General features: G+C 36.8%; 1 protein-coding gene across 1 annotated transcript in view; it reads right to left on the reverse strand.

The window, feature by feature from the left end:
- Positions 1 to 817: 817 nt before the first annotated feature.
- The window catches only part of wdr95 (WD40 repeat domain 95), a 29,572-nt gene continuing 11,314 nt past the window's right edge, over positions 818 to 19,075 (reverse strand). The window contains exons 11-28 of the mRNA XM_047392357.1: positions 17,895 to 17,964; positions 17,242 to 17,482; positions 17,032 to 17,137; positions 16,234 to 16,385; positions 15,940 to 16,042; positions 14,891 to 14,997; positions 14,741 to 14,820; positions 14,614 to 14,668; positions 14,489 to 14,534; positions 14,123 to 14,182; positions 6,489 to 6,651; positions 6,275 to 6,370; positions 6,117 to 6,175; positions 4,766 to 4,898; positions 4,597 to 4,636; positions 4,078 to 4,166; positions 1,914 to 2,098; positions 818 to 1,633 (exon numbers count right to left, since the gene is read on the reverse strand). Coding sequence (XP_047248313.1) covers positions 1,625 to 1,633; positions 1,914 to 2,098; positions 4,078 to 4,166; positions 4,597 to 4,636; positions 4,766 to 4,898; positions 6,117 to 6,175; positions 6,275 to 6,370; positions 6,489 to 6,651; positions 14,123 to 14,182; positions 14,489 to 14,534; positions 14,614 to 14,668; positions 14,741 to 14,820; positions 14,891 to 14,997; positions 15,940 to 16,042; positions 16,234 to 16,385; positions 17,032 to 17,137; positions 17,242 to 17,482; positions 17,895 to 17,964 — 1,794 coding nt within the window. The 3' untranslated portion in view covers positions 818 to 1,624. The remainder of the gene's footprint in view (positions 1,634 to 1,913; positions 2,099 to 4,077; positions 4,167 to 4,596; positions 4,637 to 4,765; positions 4,899 to 6,116; positions 6,176 to 6,274; positions 6,371 to 6,488; positions 6,652 to 14,122; positions 14,183 to 14,488; positions 14,535 to 14,613; positions 14,669 to 14,740; positions 14,821 to 14,890; positions 14,998 to 15,939; positions 16,043 to 16,233; positions 16,386 to 17,031; positions 17,138 to 17,241; positions 17,483 to 17,894; positions 17,965 to 19,075) is intronic.

The raw sequence follows: 19,075 nt of genomic DNA on the forward strand, positions 1-19,075 counted from the left end.
TACCCTTACATACTTCTAGACATATTTTATTTCCCATTGCCATCTTTATATATATATTTTTTTTTTATCTGCATGGTTAAATATCGTGAACCCATTTAATAGATTTCTTATTGTCATTGAAGCAAAAATACCCCTAAAGACCTAGACCAAAGGCAGTCAAATTGTACTGTAATGTTTTATTCATAAATTAAAAGGCTGGCAGTTTTGGAAGAATGAAGGCATTTATTAATAATACATTTTATGCAAGATCCCTTTCATAATGACATGAATAATGCAAATACTGCCAATAAGATACATTATATGTCAGACATTAAAAAACATTTTCATACTATTATAATAGAGTAATTATGACTTTATATATATATACATATAACTTGAACACTTCCACATTTTTAACATTAGAGTGACAAAGTTTTGTGTATTAAATTCTGATTTTATGAGTTACAAGTTTCGTCCATCCATATACTGTCTAAGCCTGCTTATCCATGCAGGGTTGCATGGGGGCTGGTCTCAAGTGGTCATTGGGCGAGAGGCAGGGTACAACCCGCCAGTCCATCACAGGGCAACCCAAAGACACACAGGACAGACCACCATGTATACACAAACTTATGCCTAAGGGCAATTCAATCTGAAAAGACTCACAAGGAAAAGGATGGCAATTAGAAAGGTTTTAATGATATGTAATTACATGGTTATTTCTTTGGCGCTCGGACCTGGGAGGAAGACATGAATGCTGAGAATGTCATGAGCTAAGATGATCATTTTTAAGGTTTAGATTTAGAGATGTCTTCCCCCTGATCTGACACTGGTGGTGGATTGGTGGCCAGGGAGCGAGGAAGCCAGGAGTAGATGTGAAGGAAGATGGTGGAGGTGGAGTGGAGGAGGGATGAGCTCAGCTGACAAGCGAGGATGAACATGGCTGAAGGTTTTTAAAAGCGAGGCATCGGAAGGGGATTGGATGAAGAGTCATGCAGACAGGATGCTTATTGGATGGCAGGGAGATGCACAGAAGAGTCATTGGAAGGAGTGGGCGGTGAAGGTGAGTCTTTCATTATGAATTTTCATCATAACTCCATTTTAGAGAAACTAATTAACCCAACAGTCATGTTTTTAGACTTTAGAAGGAAGCTGAAGTGTGTTACAACATTACATCTTAATTAGCACACCAGCCAAATGAAAATTACACACAAACTTTACCAGAAACGGTGCAGTTATTTATATTGAATTCAATTAAACTATTGCCTATTAAAAGGTCACTAAAATGAACTTAAACTGGACATGTGTTTCAAATGTGGAAAGGAAATTCTCCAGGTCACAGCTTTAGTCCACCACATCCTGAAAATACTTGTTCTAAAACTCCAGCCTTTCAATTGGTGGATGTGTCTGGCTGTAGTATTAAACTACATAACATACTTTGACTCATAACATTGCAATGACCCATTTTCTTAGTTTTTATCAAAACTGTTTAATTTTTGTCAGTTAATTCCAGTTTTCCCATGTAGCAGATGAACGGATCAATACCAGAGAGAGTTTAGATGGTTCACAGGCATTCATTTGCTCCAAGGTCCTGAAGCCATTCAGAGTGAAGTTGTTTGATGGTATGTTAGTATTCCAGTCAATTTCATCACAGAGTCTGAAATGCAGCAGAAGATACAGACCTTCCAAATTTCAATCTATGCTTTTAGGCTGAGTCAGGTGTTAAACTGGCAGTACATATGTGAATCAGTTTGTTCTGCTAAAATGGTTATAATCCAGGCCAGACTCCAAATCCTCTGGGTAAAATGTGCTTCTAAATCACCCTTATTGTCATTGTAACTGATGAAATTCAAAGGATCATTGGTTCAGTGTGACAGTAAAAAAAGAACTGAAAAAGGAACAGCTCAGGTAATCATTCTTGAAATATTGCAGCTCACCTTTAGTTCCCCTCTATCAGTCTCAGTCACGTCAGAACTGATGGCTATAGAGAGATGTGATTTTCTCTTTAGAATATCATGATGTGGCATACTGAGAGGATCAATCAGAACCTCATAGGGGATACCCGGATGAGTCCAGGATGAGGGAATCTGGACACTCCACATCTCAGGCTGGCCAAATGTCCCTTCAGATGGAAAATCACATTTTAATGTATGTTCTAACAAATTGCATTTAATGGCGCTGGACAAATTTGACTGTAATACTGTGGCTTATTAAAATGTCATATTTCTGAAACCCATGAGAAATACTTTCCCTGCAGTCTGTAATAATTTCCAGCGAATTTTTTAACTGTCCTGAATAAAAATGTAACTTTTCCGTCCATTTATAAGTCCATTGACTTTTAATTTAGTTTTTTCAGACTGCCAATCACTTCTTCTGAAGAATCATTAAAAAAAAGATAAAGAGGATCAAATGTTTTATGCAGGATGTCTGCTTTTGCCTTGTTGTCATACAAAAAAATCAATCGAGTGGTGTTTAGTAGATAAATGGTTCAAAGTGGGATTGCACCATGCATACTAAACAGCTATGTTCTTTTTAAAGGTGTATGAATTCATCTTCAGAGGTTGTTTATCTCACTATCTGAAGAGATCAGTCAATCATCTCCCCTATTGGGCACATCCAGCTTGCCAAAGGAGATTACATTGGTCATGTTCTTATGCTTTTGACACCTAATTTTTATACTTGATGACTGATTCATGTTTGGCTGAGTGATTTGTAACAGATCTTTCTGTAGTTTGACAAAGTCAGAGCTTCTTTAGTCGCTCTTTTTGTTCTCACTTTGATGGCTCCAGCTTTTTAAATCTCTCCGGATGTCTGTTGATCAAAACAATTATTTACATTTTATATTTATTGCTCAAAATGGAAATGCCTACAACAGAATCAACACAAGGCTGATTTACAAGTTCTGCATCTGTAGAGACTTGTAAAAGTAGTCATACCCCTGATTTCACATTTTCTTACAGTACAACCACAAACTTTATTATATATTATTGGGATTTTATGTGACAGACCAACACAATCAATACTTTGAAGATTACATTTTTACTGCATTTCAGCTGAATGTCTTAACATTAGGAACAGGAGGAACCAGCGAGGATCAATGAAATGAAAACCAGGAAGCTAATATACTGAGGGAAGTGGAGTATGAACCACTGAAACAGGGAGACAGGTAATCAGGGGAAACATGACACAGGTGTGGAAAAGGCTGCATGGAGACTGAGGGGAATGTGTCTAACTAAACTAATGAGCAGAGGGAAAGCAGGGACATGAGGAACTGAGCAAAAAACAAGGAAACTAGACTAAATAACAAAACCAAGGGAAAAACAGGCCTATAGGAAAATATAAACAAACAAAAGTATCTAGGGAGTAACAACTAACAGAAGTAATCTAATGACCTGGATGACAAAAACAAAAACACTACACTGACACTGGCTCAGAAGGAAATAAACAAAACACAATCTCAAAACCCCAACACAGCCAGATTATGACCCATCATCCCATGAACTCTGACCAAATGTCCTGTCCCTGTTGAAGAAAAGCATCTCCACAGCATGATGCTGTTACAAACGTGTCCTGGATTTTATTTTTAGGGGCATAAGATTAAATGGGCTAAAAATACAAATGTATGCATTTTAAGAAGCTCATTTTGACAAAGTTTTAAAAACCATGTATGTTTCCATACATAAAATGCCCAACAAATACAATCATCTTTGTGGCTGTAAAATAAAATGTTTTTGAAAAGTTTAAGGGTAACCTTTTGACAGGAAACATCTAATTCCGGCAACATCTAACCTGAGCACTGTAAAAAGCTCAAGTTAAAGAGGAAGGGTTTAACAGAGGAGTCATTGTTATTAATATAGAATAGAATAGAGTAGAATAGAATAGAATAGAATAGAGTAGAATAGAGTAGAATAGAATAGAATAGAGTAGAATAGAATAGAATAGAATAGAATAGAATAGAATAGAATAGAATAGAATAGAATAGAATAGAATAGAGTAGAATAGAATAGAATAGAATAGAATAGAATAGAATAGAATAGAATAGAATAGAATAGAGTAGAATAGAATAGAATAGTTGGCTAAAATGCAACTGTTGACACCCACCAATGAATTCTCCTTGTGCACTCCACAGCCTCACAGTGCGGTCAGTGGATGAGGTAAGCACCACTTGATCACTGGTAACAATCTGTAAGCTGAACCAGGTAAAAAAGATGAAAACATAATAAAACCACTGATTGCATATCCTCCCTGAAAACTCATATTCATCCACACAAAGAGTTCAACACAAGGTCAGACTGTGCAATGCTCACAGACAGTGCAAAAACCCCCACATCTCAGACTCCAGTTAGCATATAAAGCCAGTGTCACAGGCTGCTCGTCTTGTCAGTTGAAGACACTCCCAAACACTGTTCTACACTGTGCCTACAGCTGCAGAACAACATTATTTTGCTGCCACTGACACCTTAAACTGCAAATGACTGGCTCAATTAAAGTGATTTAGTAAAAACTTAGGTATGGAAACGGTTGACTGCTACCTGAACACTTACCTGATAATTGTTAGCTTGACAATATAAATTTGTGAAAGATAGATGAGTACTTGGTATATTTTGGGGTTTTACATACCTGGTAATTGAGCCGGTGTGGGCACGCCAGAAATGTTCAGCTAAATGAATTTTTTATTCAAAAAAGGGAGAAACAGAAAGTCTAAGAAAATGTTCCCATAAACAATATGTCCTCACAGTTTCACTGCAGGTCTAATAAAAGTCAAAAGTGAGGGAAGAGGGAAGCTAACCTCTAGGCGAACTTTGCTCTGGGTCAAACATCTCCATGTTGTAAATATAGATGTAACCAATCCTGTCAGCAGCGTACAGCAGTGTCGTCTTGTCAGCGATGGACAACTTAGTTATCTTTTGTTGAAATTTTGACTATTGAGTACAAATGTAATGGCAGACCCAAAACACACAACCAAAAAACAGCATTAAAAGTGAGTACCTCAATGCAAACCATATTTAATGCTTTATTTAACTCAAATTAACAGAATAAAAATGGGAACATATAACAGCAACGAAAGAGATATTTTCTTTGTGGTGACAAAAATCATCCCTTCATGCAGATGGCTTTGTTTTCATTTCCAAAGGACATATGGTATTTACTGAAATATACTGTAATAAAGGTTAAAAGGAAAAACAAGAAATACATCCAACCTCAATTTAGACCTAACAGGTCCTAAAATTATCTTAAATTGATAAGAACTGTTGCCAGCCTACACTGTAATTTTTAACACTAAATACAAATAATTTCTTTATTTACAGTGTCCGCTGATTGGCACACCAGTTAAAGATTTGTGAAAAATAAATTTTATGCAAGTCTCCTAACCTCACACTGAATATTTCTGAAAATCCAACACACAATTTAAAAAAAATCAGTGGAGAAGTGCATATTAACTAATATTTGCTTTAACAAAATCTCTAGTGTCAAATGCACTGGCGCCCATTAGACCTTCTTTAAAATAAACGCAACTGACTCCGTCTTTTATATCTAATCCACATTTTTTAATTTGACAAGATTGTCTAGGATTTTTTTCTCTAGTAATCTAGGACTTCATGTTTTACTTGGGGTGTAATAGGACATGAAAAAAGGGCCCAATACTTATAGCAATGGTATGAAATGAAAAAGAGAAGAGAATATGGGAATTTGCCTTTCACAATTCAGGATATCTCAAAATCATTTAAACTACTCAACTAAACTTAACATTTTCATTGTTGTGGGATAATCTCACACTGAAAATACATTAATTGAGTATGAAAAATAGCATGTTAAGAAAAAAGTTTTTGAGAAAATTGTCACTGCCATTTACTGGCTCCTCTTAAAAATTTGTAATACAACAACTAGAACAGAAGCAATTTTGTAGGGTTGTTTTCAGCCAGCTGCATTTACCTGCAGAGAATTTATCAACACGTTATTTAAAAAAAACTAAAAAAAACAAACAAGTAATGCTAAGCAAAGTGGTATGTCATGGGTTATCTTATTTCTTTATTCAGCCATTTGGAAGCCAGATATCAGAAAAGTTATATTACTTAATAGCCAAACAGGAAAAAAAGAAAATATTAAAGAAAACATAAGATAAATATAAAATGTCTCACAACTTTAAAGCTGCTCACTAGCTTCCGTCCACCAAGCACATCCCAGAGATTAACCCACCCTTTAAAAAGCAGAATGAATAAATAACACTGTGGTGAAATAAACTGTGGAAGGTTGTAAAATACAATCATGCATTATTATCACTGGTCTTAAAGCTAACCTTTGACTCCAGGCGTCAAGAGAGCAGTAGTTGGAGATAGCTGCAGCACTTTTAAGTTTTTGATAAAAACCATGCTTGGAACACCTGTATCCAGTCCTATTATAGAAATAAAAATAAATATGAACTTAATTCCAGTGTTCAGATCTCATATGATCTACCTTTATGGTAAAAATATAGATTGTGCAAGTTATTCTCTTTGAAGCTTTTAAATCACCTTCTGTGTTCTGTTCTTTAGCTGCAAGAGGTCCAACAAACCGGCAGTTTATAGATCCAGAAGCTACGTTCCACACTATGATCTCTCCATTGTAGCTGCCAGTGGCCAGGAGAGAGGGAAGACACTGCACCACAGATAGAATGCCCTCCTTATGGCCATTTTTCTGTAGACACACAAAAACCCCACTTTTTAAATTCTTGAAGTTTGTTCTGAAGCTCTGGATGTTCCGCATTTTCTTATCACAATAAATAACTGTAACAAAATATGAATGTCCATTAAAGCTGTGGAGAATAAATCATTTTAATAGCAGAAAAGGTGGATAGAAAATATAAAGCCTGCTGTGTTGCTCATGGCGCAAATCTTACAAAACTATTTTCAGGAGTTAGACAGGCTCATTATGTACATGCAGTACGGACCAAAAGTTTGGACACACCTTCTCATTCAAAGAGTTTTCTTTATTTTCATGACTATGAATATTGTAGCTTCACACTGAAGGCATCAAAACTATGAAGTAACACATGTGGAATTATATACTGAAGAAAAAAGTGTGAAACAACTGAAAATATGTCTTATATTCTAGGTTCTTCAAAGTAACCACCTTTTGCTTTGATTACTGCTCCACACACTCTTGGCATTCTGTTGATGAGCTTCAAGAGGTAGTCATCTGAAATGGTTTTCACTTCTCAGGTGTGCCCTGTCAGGTTTAATAAGTGGGATTTCAAGCCTTATAAATGGGGTTGGGACCATCCGTTGTGTTGTGCAGGAGGTGGATACAGTACACAGCTGATAGTCCTACTGAATAGACTGTTAGAATTTGTATCATGGCAAGAAAAAAGCAGCTAAGAAAATAAAAACGAGTGGCCATCATTACTTTAAGAAATTAAGGTCAGTCAGTCCGAACAATTGGGAAAACTTTGAAAGTGTCCCCAAGTGCAGTCGCAAAAACCATCAAGCGCTACAAAGAAACTGGCTCACATGAGGACCGCCCCAGGAAAAGAAGACCAAGAGTCACCTCTGCTGCGGACGATAACTTAATCCGAGTCACTAGCCTCAGAAATCGCAGGTTAACAGCAGCTCAGATTAGAGAACAGGTCAGTGCCACACAGAGTTCTAGCAGCAGACACAACTCTAGAACAACTGTTAAGAGGAGACTGTGTGAATCAGGCCTTCATGGTAAAATAGCTGCTAGGAAACCACTGCTGAGGACAGGCAACAAGCAGAAGAGACTTGTTTGGGCTAAAGAACACAAGGAATGGACATTAGACCAGTGGAAATCTGTGCTTTGGTCTGATGAGTCCAAGTTTGAGATCCTTGGTTCCAACCACCTTGTCTTTGTGCGGCGCAGAAGAGGTGAACGGATGGACTCTACATGCCTGGTTCCCACTGTGAAGCATGGAGGAGGAGGTGTGATGGTGTGGTGGTGCTTTGCTGGTGACACTGTTGGCGATTTATTCAAAATTGAAGGCATACTGAACCAGCATGGCTACCACAGCATCTTGCAGCGGCATGCTATTCCATCCGGTTTGCGTTTAGTTGGACCATCATTTATTTTTCAACAGGACAATGACCCCAAACTCACCTCAAGGCTGTGATGACCAGATGACCTGGCCTTTACAGTCACCGGACCTGAACCCAATCGAGATGGTTTGGGGTGAGCTAGACTGCAGAGTGAAGGCAAAAGGGCCAACAAGTGCTAAGCATCTCTGGGAACTCCTTCAAGACTGTTGGAAAACCATTTCAGGTGACTACCTCTTGAAGCTCATCAACAGAATGCCAAGAGTGCGTAGCAGTAATCAAAGCAAAAGGTGGCTACTTTGAAGAACCTAGAATATAAGACATATTTTCAGTTGTTTCATACTTTTTTTTTTGTACAGTATATAATTCCACATGTGTTAATTCATAGTTTTGATGCCTTCAGTGTGAAGCTACAATATTCATAGTCATAAAAATACAGACAACTCTTTGACTGAGAAGGTGTGTCCAAACCTTTGGTATGTACTGTATGTAAATAATGAGCCTGTCTAACTCCTGAAAATAGTTTTGTAAGATTTGCACCATGAACAACACAGCAGGCTTTATATTTTCTATCCACCTTTTCTGCGATTAAAAGGATTTATTCTTCACAGTTTTAATGCACATTCATATTTTGAATGAGAAGGTGTGTCCAAACGTTTGGTCTGTACTTTATTTGTGCAATAAATATATGTTTTATAGTCAACTGCTTTTCAGAAACGTGTTATAGTTTATTCGTCTTTTAGGTAGAAAACATCCATAACTATTTAATCTTTTAGCTTTCCAATTTCTGTGTTTGAGAGAAGGTTGCCCTCCTATTTATCTTAAAAAGAAAGAAAATAAGTCAATCAATTTTCTAACTTTTTAATTTTAGAAATTGATGGGCTCGAGCACCCCAGAGAATTAGAAAGGCCTCTGTCTTACAGTACAGATGAAAAGATTGCTGGGTGAAAAATATTTTTATTTATCTACAGTCATGGGCAAAATACACCATGGTTCCTTGTGGTTGCTTGTAGCTTGGCAAGATTAACTTGAAATAGTTTTTTCCTTTGTGATTTAATAAATCTCTTGCATTGTTATGAGGAACCTTTTGGTCCACCATTCTTTACAACATTGCTTAGGATAATGGAAGTTTCCAACACCTTGTTATTGTTCTTTTTTAGCCATTCTGTTGTAGATTTACTGCTGGGTTTAGGGACATTGCCCTGTTGATGAGCTGATATCCACCAAGCTTAATTTGTCAGACAGATGTCTTCACATTTAACACTAGAATATCTTATTACATGGAGGAGTGCACAGTCAGCTCAATGGCTGCAAGGTGCCCAGGTCATGCAGCTACAAACCGAGCCCAAATCATCACCTTTCCACCACTGTGCATGACAGTTGGACAGTTGGTTTGTGCTCATACATGACTGGTTTGCCCAGCATATCACACCGCATAATGTTGTTTTTTAGAAGCCCTGAGTTTATTTTAGTGCCAATATTAACCTGACATTTTTGGAAAGAAAAACAATCACTTCTGCCTTTTCTAAGGATGACATTCTGAGTCGTCCAATAATTTAAGTTATCAACTCACTAACTCAAAGACAGTAATAGACCATTGTGAAGTTGTGTGTTATCCACATACAAATGGTGAGGAATGTTGTAGTACTTCATAATTTGAGCTTAGGCTGCACAATGTGTCGCAAATACATTTTAATTGCGACATCAGTGTGTGCAATATTCATATCATAAAGGACTGTTTGGAGTGCAATAATTGTTGGCTGATATATTTCAAGTGTTAAGAATTTGCATTTTACATGATAATGTAATATTTTGGACAGAGTCTCACGGCAGCAGATGTGCACACCGGACAGTGATATTGCCCAAAACACTAAAGGTCACAGAGTATAGGAATCACAGATGAGAAAAAGATGAAAGACGAAAATATACTACTATCATCATTACAATATTTACCTTTATTATCACCATCGCAAGATTTTCTAATATCGTACAAAAATAAAAGCATTTTGATAAGAATTGACTGGTTTTGTTTGTTCTGAATAATATTTTAGATTGGCTATTTTTTGTATTGCCCTGTTGATGAACCAGTAATAGCCAAGCTTCAGCTGTCAGACAGATGCCCCCACATTTGAGTTTAAAATACATTAGAATACGGGAGTTCATAGTCAACTTAACGGCTGCAAGGCATCCAGGTCCTGCAGCTGCAATCCAACTCCAAATCATTGGGTTGCTCTTTGCTTTACTTAACACATAGCATTATAAGGTGCATAATGCATAAAAACCTTATAACCAAACATCTATCTTTTAATCTCATCTGTCAGTATAACTACATAAGCTTTTCTGGTTCATTCAGATTTAACCTTACAAAGCTAAACCATGGCGCCATATTATTTTAGAGAGAAGAGGTTTCCTCCTTTAAACCTTTCCACAAACTACTCCAATAACCATTTTATAATAGTGGTCTTCAAATTGTTGAGAAGTGGCCCAATAACCCTGCGGATTGATCAGCAGCAATAACTGCTTCTGTAATGGTCATTGTTATAGAGGTGGACACACTTGTTGATGATCAATAGTAAGTTCATTTGATTACCCTCTCTTGGCTGATACATTCCATAAATCCATAGGTAGCAGCAATAGTGTACCTGTTGTTTTTTCAAATTGGCTGTCATAAAAAAATGTTTTCCCATTACTGTAAATGTCAACCAGTCTTCAGTGTGCTTAATATATTGTGTTCAACTGCACCACGCATGGATTAACACCTTACTGGATGTCAACACCCCAGCCAAGCATAGGAGCCAACTTCATATGACTCAAAACTATGCACAAAACCGTACAGAAAAACTCACAGTGAGTGTAACACTTAGAAGCTGAAGGGAATGAGAGCCATAGCCTACATGTAAAAAAAGTATTGACTCTCCACCTGCAAGCTATTAATGAAACGTTTTAGAAGGACCCTCTGTAGATAATCAATATCAAAATATTTCTGCACTGATAATGCAAGAGATCTGAGGTATCTGAAAGTCACCTCAACCAATAGATCATACAGCATTAGTAAGAATCAGCTTTCCTTCGTGTGGCTCCTACAGAGAGAGCTGCAGCCTGCAGTCAGAGAGAACTGGAATGCATTATTTAGGCAATAACTAGATAGAGAAACCATCATCTACTGTCTGATGCTTTGAAAATGTACAGTTCTTAAGGCATAATTCATCTTGTCTTTGTCAATTCAATATGTTATTTTGTGTTTTAAATGTGTTTCACAGAGATAAAAAAAAAAAAAAAAGAAATAGGAAAAGATTTTGAAGTGAAATTCATTTAAGTTAGATACAGATTCTGCTGCTGGTGGCACCAGTTATGAGGAAACATGGAGGCAAATCTGGGGCAAAATGATTTGTGCATTGTAACTGTGCATTTCAAGCTACCGAGAGAATACACAAATACAAAACAAGTTACACCTACATAAGTACAAGTGCTGGATTCTTTAAGTCAAGCATAAAAAACCCTTGAATAGTTTTATTCACAATTTTCCTCTAATTGATCCAAAACAAATAGTGTAAAACAAATTCAAACATCTGTTGTAACATCTTCCCACAAACACATTTTTTTATCATATTTTTTTCCTTTAATACAAACACAAATCAGTGAATACAATTGCACAAATCTGCTGCTGTGAGTCACAAATGTTGCTTTACAAGTCACACCTTCTTTCCCTTTTGCCTCAAATGTACCGCTGACAGTGAAGCAAAACTATCTGTGACTTGCAGGTAATTTGTACGGCCATACACCAGAGGGCGCTGCCTACTCCAGACGCAGTAAGTCTGCACCAACCGGAAATACAAATACCACCATGTTAAGGGGTATGGGGACTCAAGAGTTGTGTCTGGAGTCTGCAGCTGAGCATTGAATAACTAAATATTGATAGAGGAAGCACTATTTCTCCTAACCAATTCCTGAAAATGATTTGAACTCAAGTAGAGATGGGTGTTAAGCCTATGCAAAGGTGAAGCCGATCTTTATGCAGCAAACTGCTTCTGCTGTTGATTTTTTCTACGCTAAAGCGCTAGCATTGGGGGCAAAACCACTGCTGTCCTCCAGGTGAGTGTGTTTGGCGTTTTTAAGATGAATACATGTTACTTATTTACTCAAAGTGGTGAATAGAATAACACTGCCACACATAAAGCAGTGTTGGCTGGGCAGAATTGAACGGCATTGTACATAGTGCTAAACGCGGACTATCACCCAGGGCCGTGCAGAGACCACTAAAAGGGCAGGTGCTCAAAGTAAAAAAAGGGTACACATAACTGAATTCTAGGGCTGGCTTTTACAGTTCAATGTACTATGATGTACTACAAAATAGTAAACATTGAGACATACCGTTGAATCAAATCTAGTAAAAACTATAATATAGAGCACAACACCATGCGTAGATGTATTAAATGTTTTATTTTGATCAGAATTTCACTTTGCAGGACTCCTTTCATCATAGGGAAGTATTGAGATATTCAAACCTGCATATGAGTGTGTAGAGTTGCATAAGCACTGAAGTAAACAAGATGGCAAATTACTTGTTCGATGACTAGCCTGTTTTTTTTTTTTATTTAACACATGCACTTATCTTTTATATTGTAACAATTATGTCCTTGCATGTACTATTTGCTTTCAGCATTTTGGGCTGTATTACATTTTAAGTTAGTCTGCAGTGAGTCCAGGTGGTACAATGCAGATGAGTGGTTTGTGGACAGAGGTATAATTGTTTTCCTTATGTTTAGTTGAACTGGTTCAGGAAAAACACAAAAAAAAAGCAGGTGGAGGAAGTAGTGGGAATTTATAATTACTTCTGCCTCAGCTTTGCATCCCTTCCTATTTATTGTGTTGTTAGGTTTTTTTGAGGCAAGTATGTTGGCGTATTTTAGGTAACCAAGAGCATGTCCTCATAAATAACTGTCCGCCTGTTATGTGAAGATTCCATGGTTTGCAATAGGTAGCCCAATTCTTATCCTAAGTCCTTTTTAAAAGTTTTTTTCAAAATAAGTTTAACAAAACTAATTCTAACAGTTTGTGCGTGCTAATACTGACAACTGTCCATTCAAAACAGGCGTTTGTGCTTCTCTCATTCCTCCACCAAACACCCCCTAGTGTACGAGTCTTTTCTAGAACTGTGTGTCCTCTTTGTGGCATTTTTCAGCATAAAGAAATATAAAAGTATTTCAGTGACAGCTAATTCCTCTCAAATTGGAGAAAGAGGTGTCCAGAGGTCATCAACCAACCGTATCCTGGTAGCATCATGATTCTGCCACCCATGTACTTCACAATTAGGATGGTACAAGACTCCGCCTTCTTTTACCAAATGCAATGATGGCAATAATGATTTGTCTTCTTTGTTCTCTTTTTTTCTCTCCTTCTCTCCTTTTACCTTTTCAAACCCTCATTACAGTTAAATAATTTCTTTTTCAAGGGTGTCTTTGCATCACACCAGGATATGCCAAGTATGATGAACTGACCCTGTATTTGTTGTCATTTCCCTTTTCTTTATTCAGGCCAACTACTATACTATCCGGACTGGCACCTGGGAGTGGAGGATCTACGTGGATGATGACAACACCAGGAGAAGCTTTTACATTAAAGATGTCTGCATCGAAGCAAACAACCTCTGACACAAGTTCCATGGCACTCCTCATCGCCTCATTATGGAGGGTGGGCAGGACTGTGAGGGGTCTGCGTTGATTTTGATCTCACATGAGCTGCAATGTTATCTGCCTGCCTTCCTGCCTGCCTGCTCATTCATGTCTGACATAACCAAGCCATAATGCCAGAAGGCATCTAACCATTTTGCCTAGTTAACACATTGTTAAACTTAAAAAAATTATTTAAGGAGAATGGCAAACAAGGAACCACTGTACTTCAAAAGAAAGGATTAAGCAATGATTTTGGGATTCTAAAAGGTGGACTTAATTATATACACAAACAAGTTCAGTAAAACAGTATATGTTTGTAAGTTAGTGATTCACTTACAGAACAATAAATATGTTCTTTAACTTATACATATTGCACTAAACTGAAGGGCACATTATGTTTTTTGGCATGAAAAATGGGTTATTACTAAACTTTCTGTTTATATTTACCAAATCATCTTTCCATGAAGGCTGGGGTCTCTGGACATGATAAAGGTCTTCAGGAACATCCTGATAAAATACAGACATTAAGTTAAAACCATGAACTGTTTTATATTACTGTATAAATAGTCATTTTTAAAACAATAATTAGAGACAGAACCTGACCCTTAAAAAGAGAGTTAAAGTTATGTGCGAGTTTCTAAAAAAATCTACATGTATTTTGTGGAGGCTGAATAATTTTAGCTTGTAGTAATGCAAAAAATGCAAATGAGACCAACTAATGGAACAGTGGCGCAATTGTAAAACAGAGATTTCAAAATACAACTGAAAGTAAAATACATTGGATTCTGTCACTGGATTCTGAAATGTACTCACTGAATAAATATCAATCCTCCGGTCTCCTCCGACAGCAACCACATAACTTCAGACAGAAATTGCACAAGGTCAGCATGGAATCAAAGTTATACTGAACTCTTGCCAAATATCACATCATTACTCACGAAAATCCTTGAACTTCAAGAAAGATGCAGTCAGACACCAGATGGCATTTACCTTCTAATGTTAAAATGGAAATATATTACTATTTTTGTGTATTTACTCTGCAGTAATTAAACAAACTATACCCACCTTTCTTTAATGTCTTTAGGCACTGTCCGCTGTTGAAGTTCCATACCTTTAAGCATCCATTTGTTCCTCCTGTGATGAGTCTACAAAAGCAAGAGTGGATTATAAAGCAGATGAATGCATAAAAATATAGAAAATATTCCTTAACCGTACCTTCTTCCCTTAAGGTCAAATGTCATGCAGGTGATGGTGGTCAGATCTGGTGTTGCAGTAAACTCAAAAACTTGTCGCCCAGTATCAAAATCCCAGACTTTCACAACCTATGGCAAAAAGTAAAAAAGAAATTAGCAAAATGTCTGTTTTCTGCATCCAAAAAAATTATAATTACTTGCAAAAGTATTCATTGGCTTGGACTTAATCTATGTTTTCCACATTACAGCCCCTAACCTCAATGTATTTTACAGGGATTTGTGTGATAGGGGATGACAAAGAAGCAAAAATATAAAAGTTGTTTTGAGACCCTCTTTACTCTGATACATCTATATAAAATCCAGAGCCCATATTATTAAATACGAGAACAAGGAAGAGTTCTGGAGAAGCTTAAAACAGGGTTAGGATATAAAACAGTATTCCAAGCTTTGAACATCTCATAGAGTTTAATCTACAATACTAAAATTGAAAGAGTATAGCACAAATGCAGGCCTACCTAAATCAACAGACCATGCAAGGAAAGCACTGATAAATGTACAGAAACCCATAGGAACTCTAAGAGAAGCTGCAAAGATCAGCAACCTATGTGGAAGAATCTAATGATAGCTATTAATCATGCACTTCAGAAATCTGACCTTAATGAAAGACTGACAATAAGAAAGCTATTGTTGCAGCATGCCACAAGCCATGTAGTGGTATTTAACTTTTTGGCTGACTTGTAAATGCTATAAATAGCAAAATGATTGCCACAGTGACACATAGTGGTGGCAGCATCATGCTGTAAGAATATGTTTCTTCAGTAGAACATGGAAAATATAAATGTTGATAGGAAAAAGGAGCAACCCAAATACATAGAACTACTGAAAAAATCTATTAAGAGGAGGCAAAAGACTTGGGACTTTATGTTTGCAGATATTACTGCAGCAAAAGGTAGTTTCTACAATGTAGAAATTCATTACAAATGTAAATACATTAATGCTTCCAATTTTAAGTGACAAAATGTTTAAAAGGTTCAAGAGATACGAATACTTTCGCAGCACCTATTCACTCACAGACCCCTCGCTGCAGCTCACGACCTGCCGAAATTCCTTGCTATAACCACAGCACATTACAGCTTCATCATGAGAAATAGTGATACGACTGTGACGCTTTGACCTAATGGAGCAAAGGCATGATAAAATTACTGAAATTGACATTGGGATCAGGCAGCAGAGACACACCTCTGCCAAGCATAAATCTGTCAACCTCTTTAGACCAGTTCATCTGAGGAACATTTTCAGTGTACTTCAAAATACAGAGGTATCTAGTAATATAAGAGACTTGAGTGGAAAGGTAAAACAACCAACCTTAACATCAAGGGGAGCACCGCTATGCAGTCTGCTGCGACGTACAGAGATCTCATGGCAGGGGAATAGGAGCATGCAGATACATTGCCATGAATCCCGCTGACTATGGGGTCGGCTGTGAATAGGCAACACTGATCCTGAATGTGCCAAATCTGAGAGCAGGTAAAAGGAAAACAAGGTTTAAAAGTTTACTAAAGGAAGAATGTCACAACTAAATTTATAACCAGTAAATCTTTCAATGTATTTAGTTAGAATTTAAAGTAAAAGAGCATTAAAAAGTAGTGCATAACTGTGAAGCAGAAAGAAAATGTACATGGTTTTCAATTTTCTTTCACAAATAAAAATCTTTAGTTTGTATTTGTATTTAAACCTATTTATTCTGACATTCTGCATCACAATGAAAAAGGGGATTTCTACAAAGTATTGACTCAGGATGCAAGTCACACTTTTAGAGTTTATATTTGTGAAAAGAATACTGAAAACTTCACAGTAGCACAGTATGTGCTACTTTGTTTTGGTCTATCATATATAATGCATTGAAGTCTGTTTGGTATTAATGTTAGAAAATATAAAAACGTTCAAGGTTGAAAACATTTTTTGCATTTATCACTTAAGAGATAAAAGGTAAAATGCATGCTTATTTTCTGCAGAAACAAATATAGTTAAATGTGGAGAAGGGCTTTGGGTGTTTTACAACTACTGGATTATTGTTAGTGAAGTTTATATCTAAATCTGTGAAATGTGTTTTACATGTAAGATATGAGTTTTAATATTGATGAAATGAAAGACATGAATCACCTTCACAGTGCTGTCTGTGGAGACAGAAAAGATCTGATTGTCCTCTGACGAGATACAAAGGGAGATGATGGGAGAAGAGTGGCCTTTTAAAATAGCAGTGGGTTTCCTAAGGAGAAACAAACTGAATCAGGAGGAATGTATTTCATTAAATTATATTTAATTTTAATAATGCTTGTCTCAAAATAGGCAAGCTGAATTCAGGATCCTCACTCTGAAAAACGTGGGTTCCACAGGCGTAATAGTCTGTCCATTCCTCCAGTCACCAGCAAACTGTGCTTCTGACAAAGGTCAAAAGCCTTTACACCTTTGCAGACAGAGAAGACAGTCTGATCCCCAGATGCGCGGGCCTGTGGAATCCAGCTTAGTTGGATCTTCCTGTTTTTACCCTCGTAGCACACCTCTCTGATCTCCTTGAGCTGCTGTGCAGAATGTGTTGAAGGAAGCACACAGCCTCGAGAAGAGAAAAAAAGGAAAAGCATCACAGTACAAAAGCTAGCATCTATCACAGTGTGCTTCTCGTGCAAGGGTAAGTCATTATGAGAATAAATGACCAAGCTTGCAAGTGAACATGCCCACATACAAGGTGATCACAGTTACACACAAACATATGGACTGGCATTGATTGGTAAATTTGTGATAGATGAGTAATCATGATTCATCCCTCACAGCTCTCCTAGCAGACTCCCCAGTGTTCAACACTGAGCTAAATTACCTTATAGTACAGAGCAAATACTTTCAAAAACATGTGCAGGGCACAGCATTATTTGTTTGTCAGCTAATGCTCTATTTTAGGTTGCTTTCTATTATGAAAGGAAAATACGCCACACAATAGAAAAAAACAAAACTGACAAAAGAGACTTTACCTAAAACAAGAGAAGAAGTCTCTTCATTTGATGATGAGGCAACAGCCTGAAAACTGTGAAAATATTTTACCTACAAAGGAAACAAGTTTTAATTTCAGAATTATGACTGCTAAGGTTACAAAATTCCAGCAATTGTCAAAGATGGAAACTTCCCATGAGAATATAGAGGAATTGACAGGAATATATGGAAATAAATGGGAATAAAATCCTGACAGTTGGTCCATTTGTAACTGCTGTTGCTGTTTTCCCTGTAGATTTATTTATTTGTTTGAAACTGTCATTATTGGTATGTTTCATTTATTCTTTGTGCAGGTCTTATATAAAATGTTTCATGACTTTTAATTTGAAGGAAAGAAAATGTGCTGTTGAGAGCTAATTAAGAATTTAACAGCAAACATGTATGTTGTGCTCCGAAGAAATATGCTGGTCATTAAGTTTCTATAAGAGGAGGTTGTATATAAACAGCTGTATAAGGTTTGCCTACATAAACAGTAGTAGACAAAACATTATTTGGTTGACAAACTACACAAAATGTAAGGGCACATAAGGCCAAAAAGGTAAAAACTGATGAGGATCAGAAGCAGAATCCACTAATGGTTGCATTGGGATTACATTTGGCTGCATTTTCCTTTTTACCAACATCTCTACAGTTAGTTTAGTATTAAAGAGATGATTTCTCTTTAGTAAAAAAAACAAAAAACTGTAAGACCATTCGGAACAAAGAGAAACATGGATATAAAAAAACATAGAGGTAACCCTTTTTTCCAAAGGGCTCACAAACCACAGGAGGGTCCCTATAGAGAATTTCATAAAAGTCATAGAATCTGAACCTAAAGCCTAGATCTAAATCCGAAACATACATATAAAGTATATTTCAGGTTTGTAGCATTAAATAAAGAGACAGGGCTAGGCAGAGGCAAAAGGCCATGTTGATAAATGTATCAGCTGTACATATACAGGTGGATATAAAAAAAAAATAGAATATTATAACACATATATATTTGAGTAATTCAATGTAAAAAGGTGAGATTGTAAATATTGAATGGGTATTTTGCCCACAAAATGTGTTTAAATGTTTATTTCTGCTAATTCTGATAATTATGGTTTACAGCAACAGAGGATTGGGCGGCGGACGAAGGTGGAGACCTCAGCGGCCGGATCCCCGGATGCTTAGATTGGCT

This window comes from Girardinichthys multiradiatus, chromosome 18 (assembly GCF_021462225.1).
Source record: "Girardinichthys multiradiatus isolate DD_20200921_A chromosome 18, DD_fGirMul_XY1, whole genome shotgun sequence".
Classification (NCBI taxonomy): Eukaryota; Metazoa; Chordata; class Actinopteri; order Cyprinodontiformes; family Goodeidae; genus Girardinichthys; species Girardinichthys multiradiatus.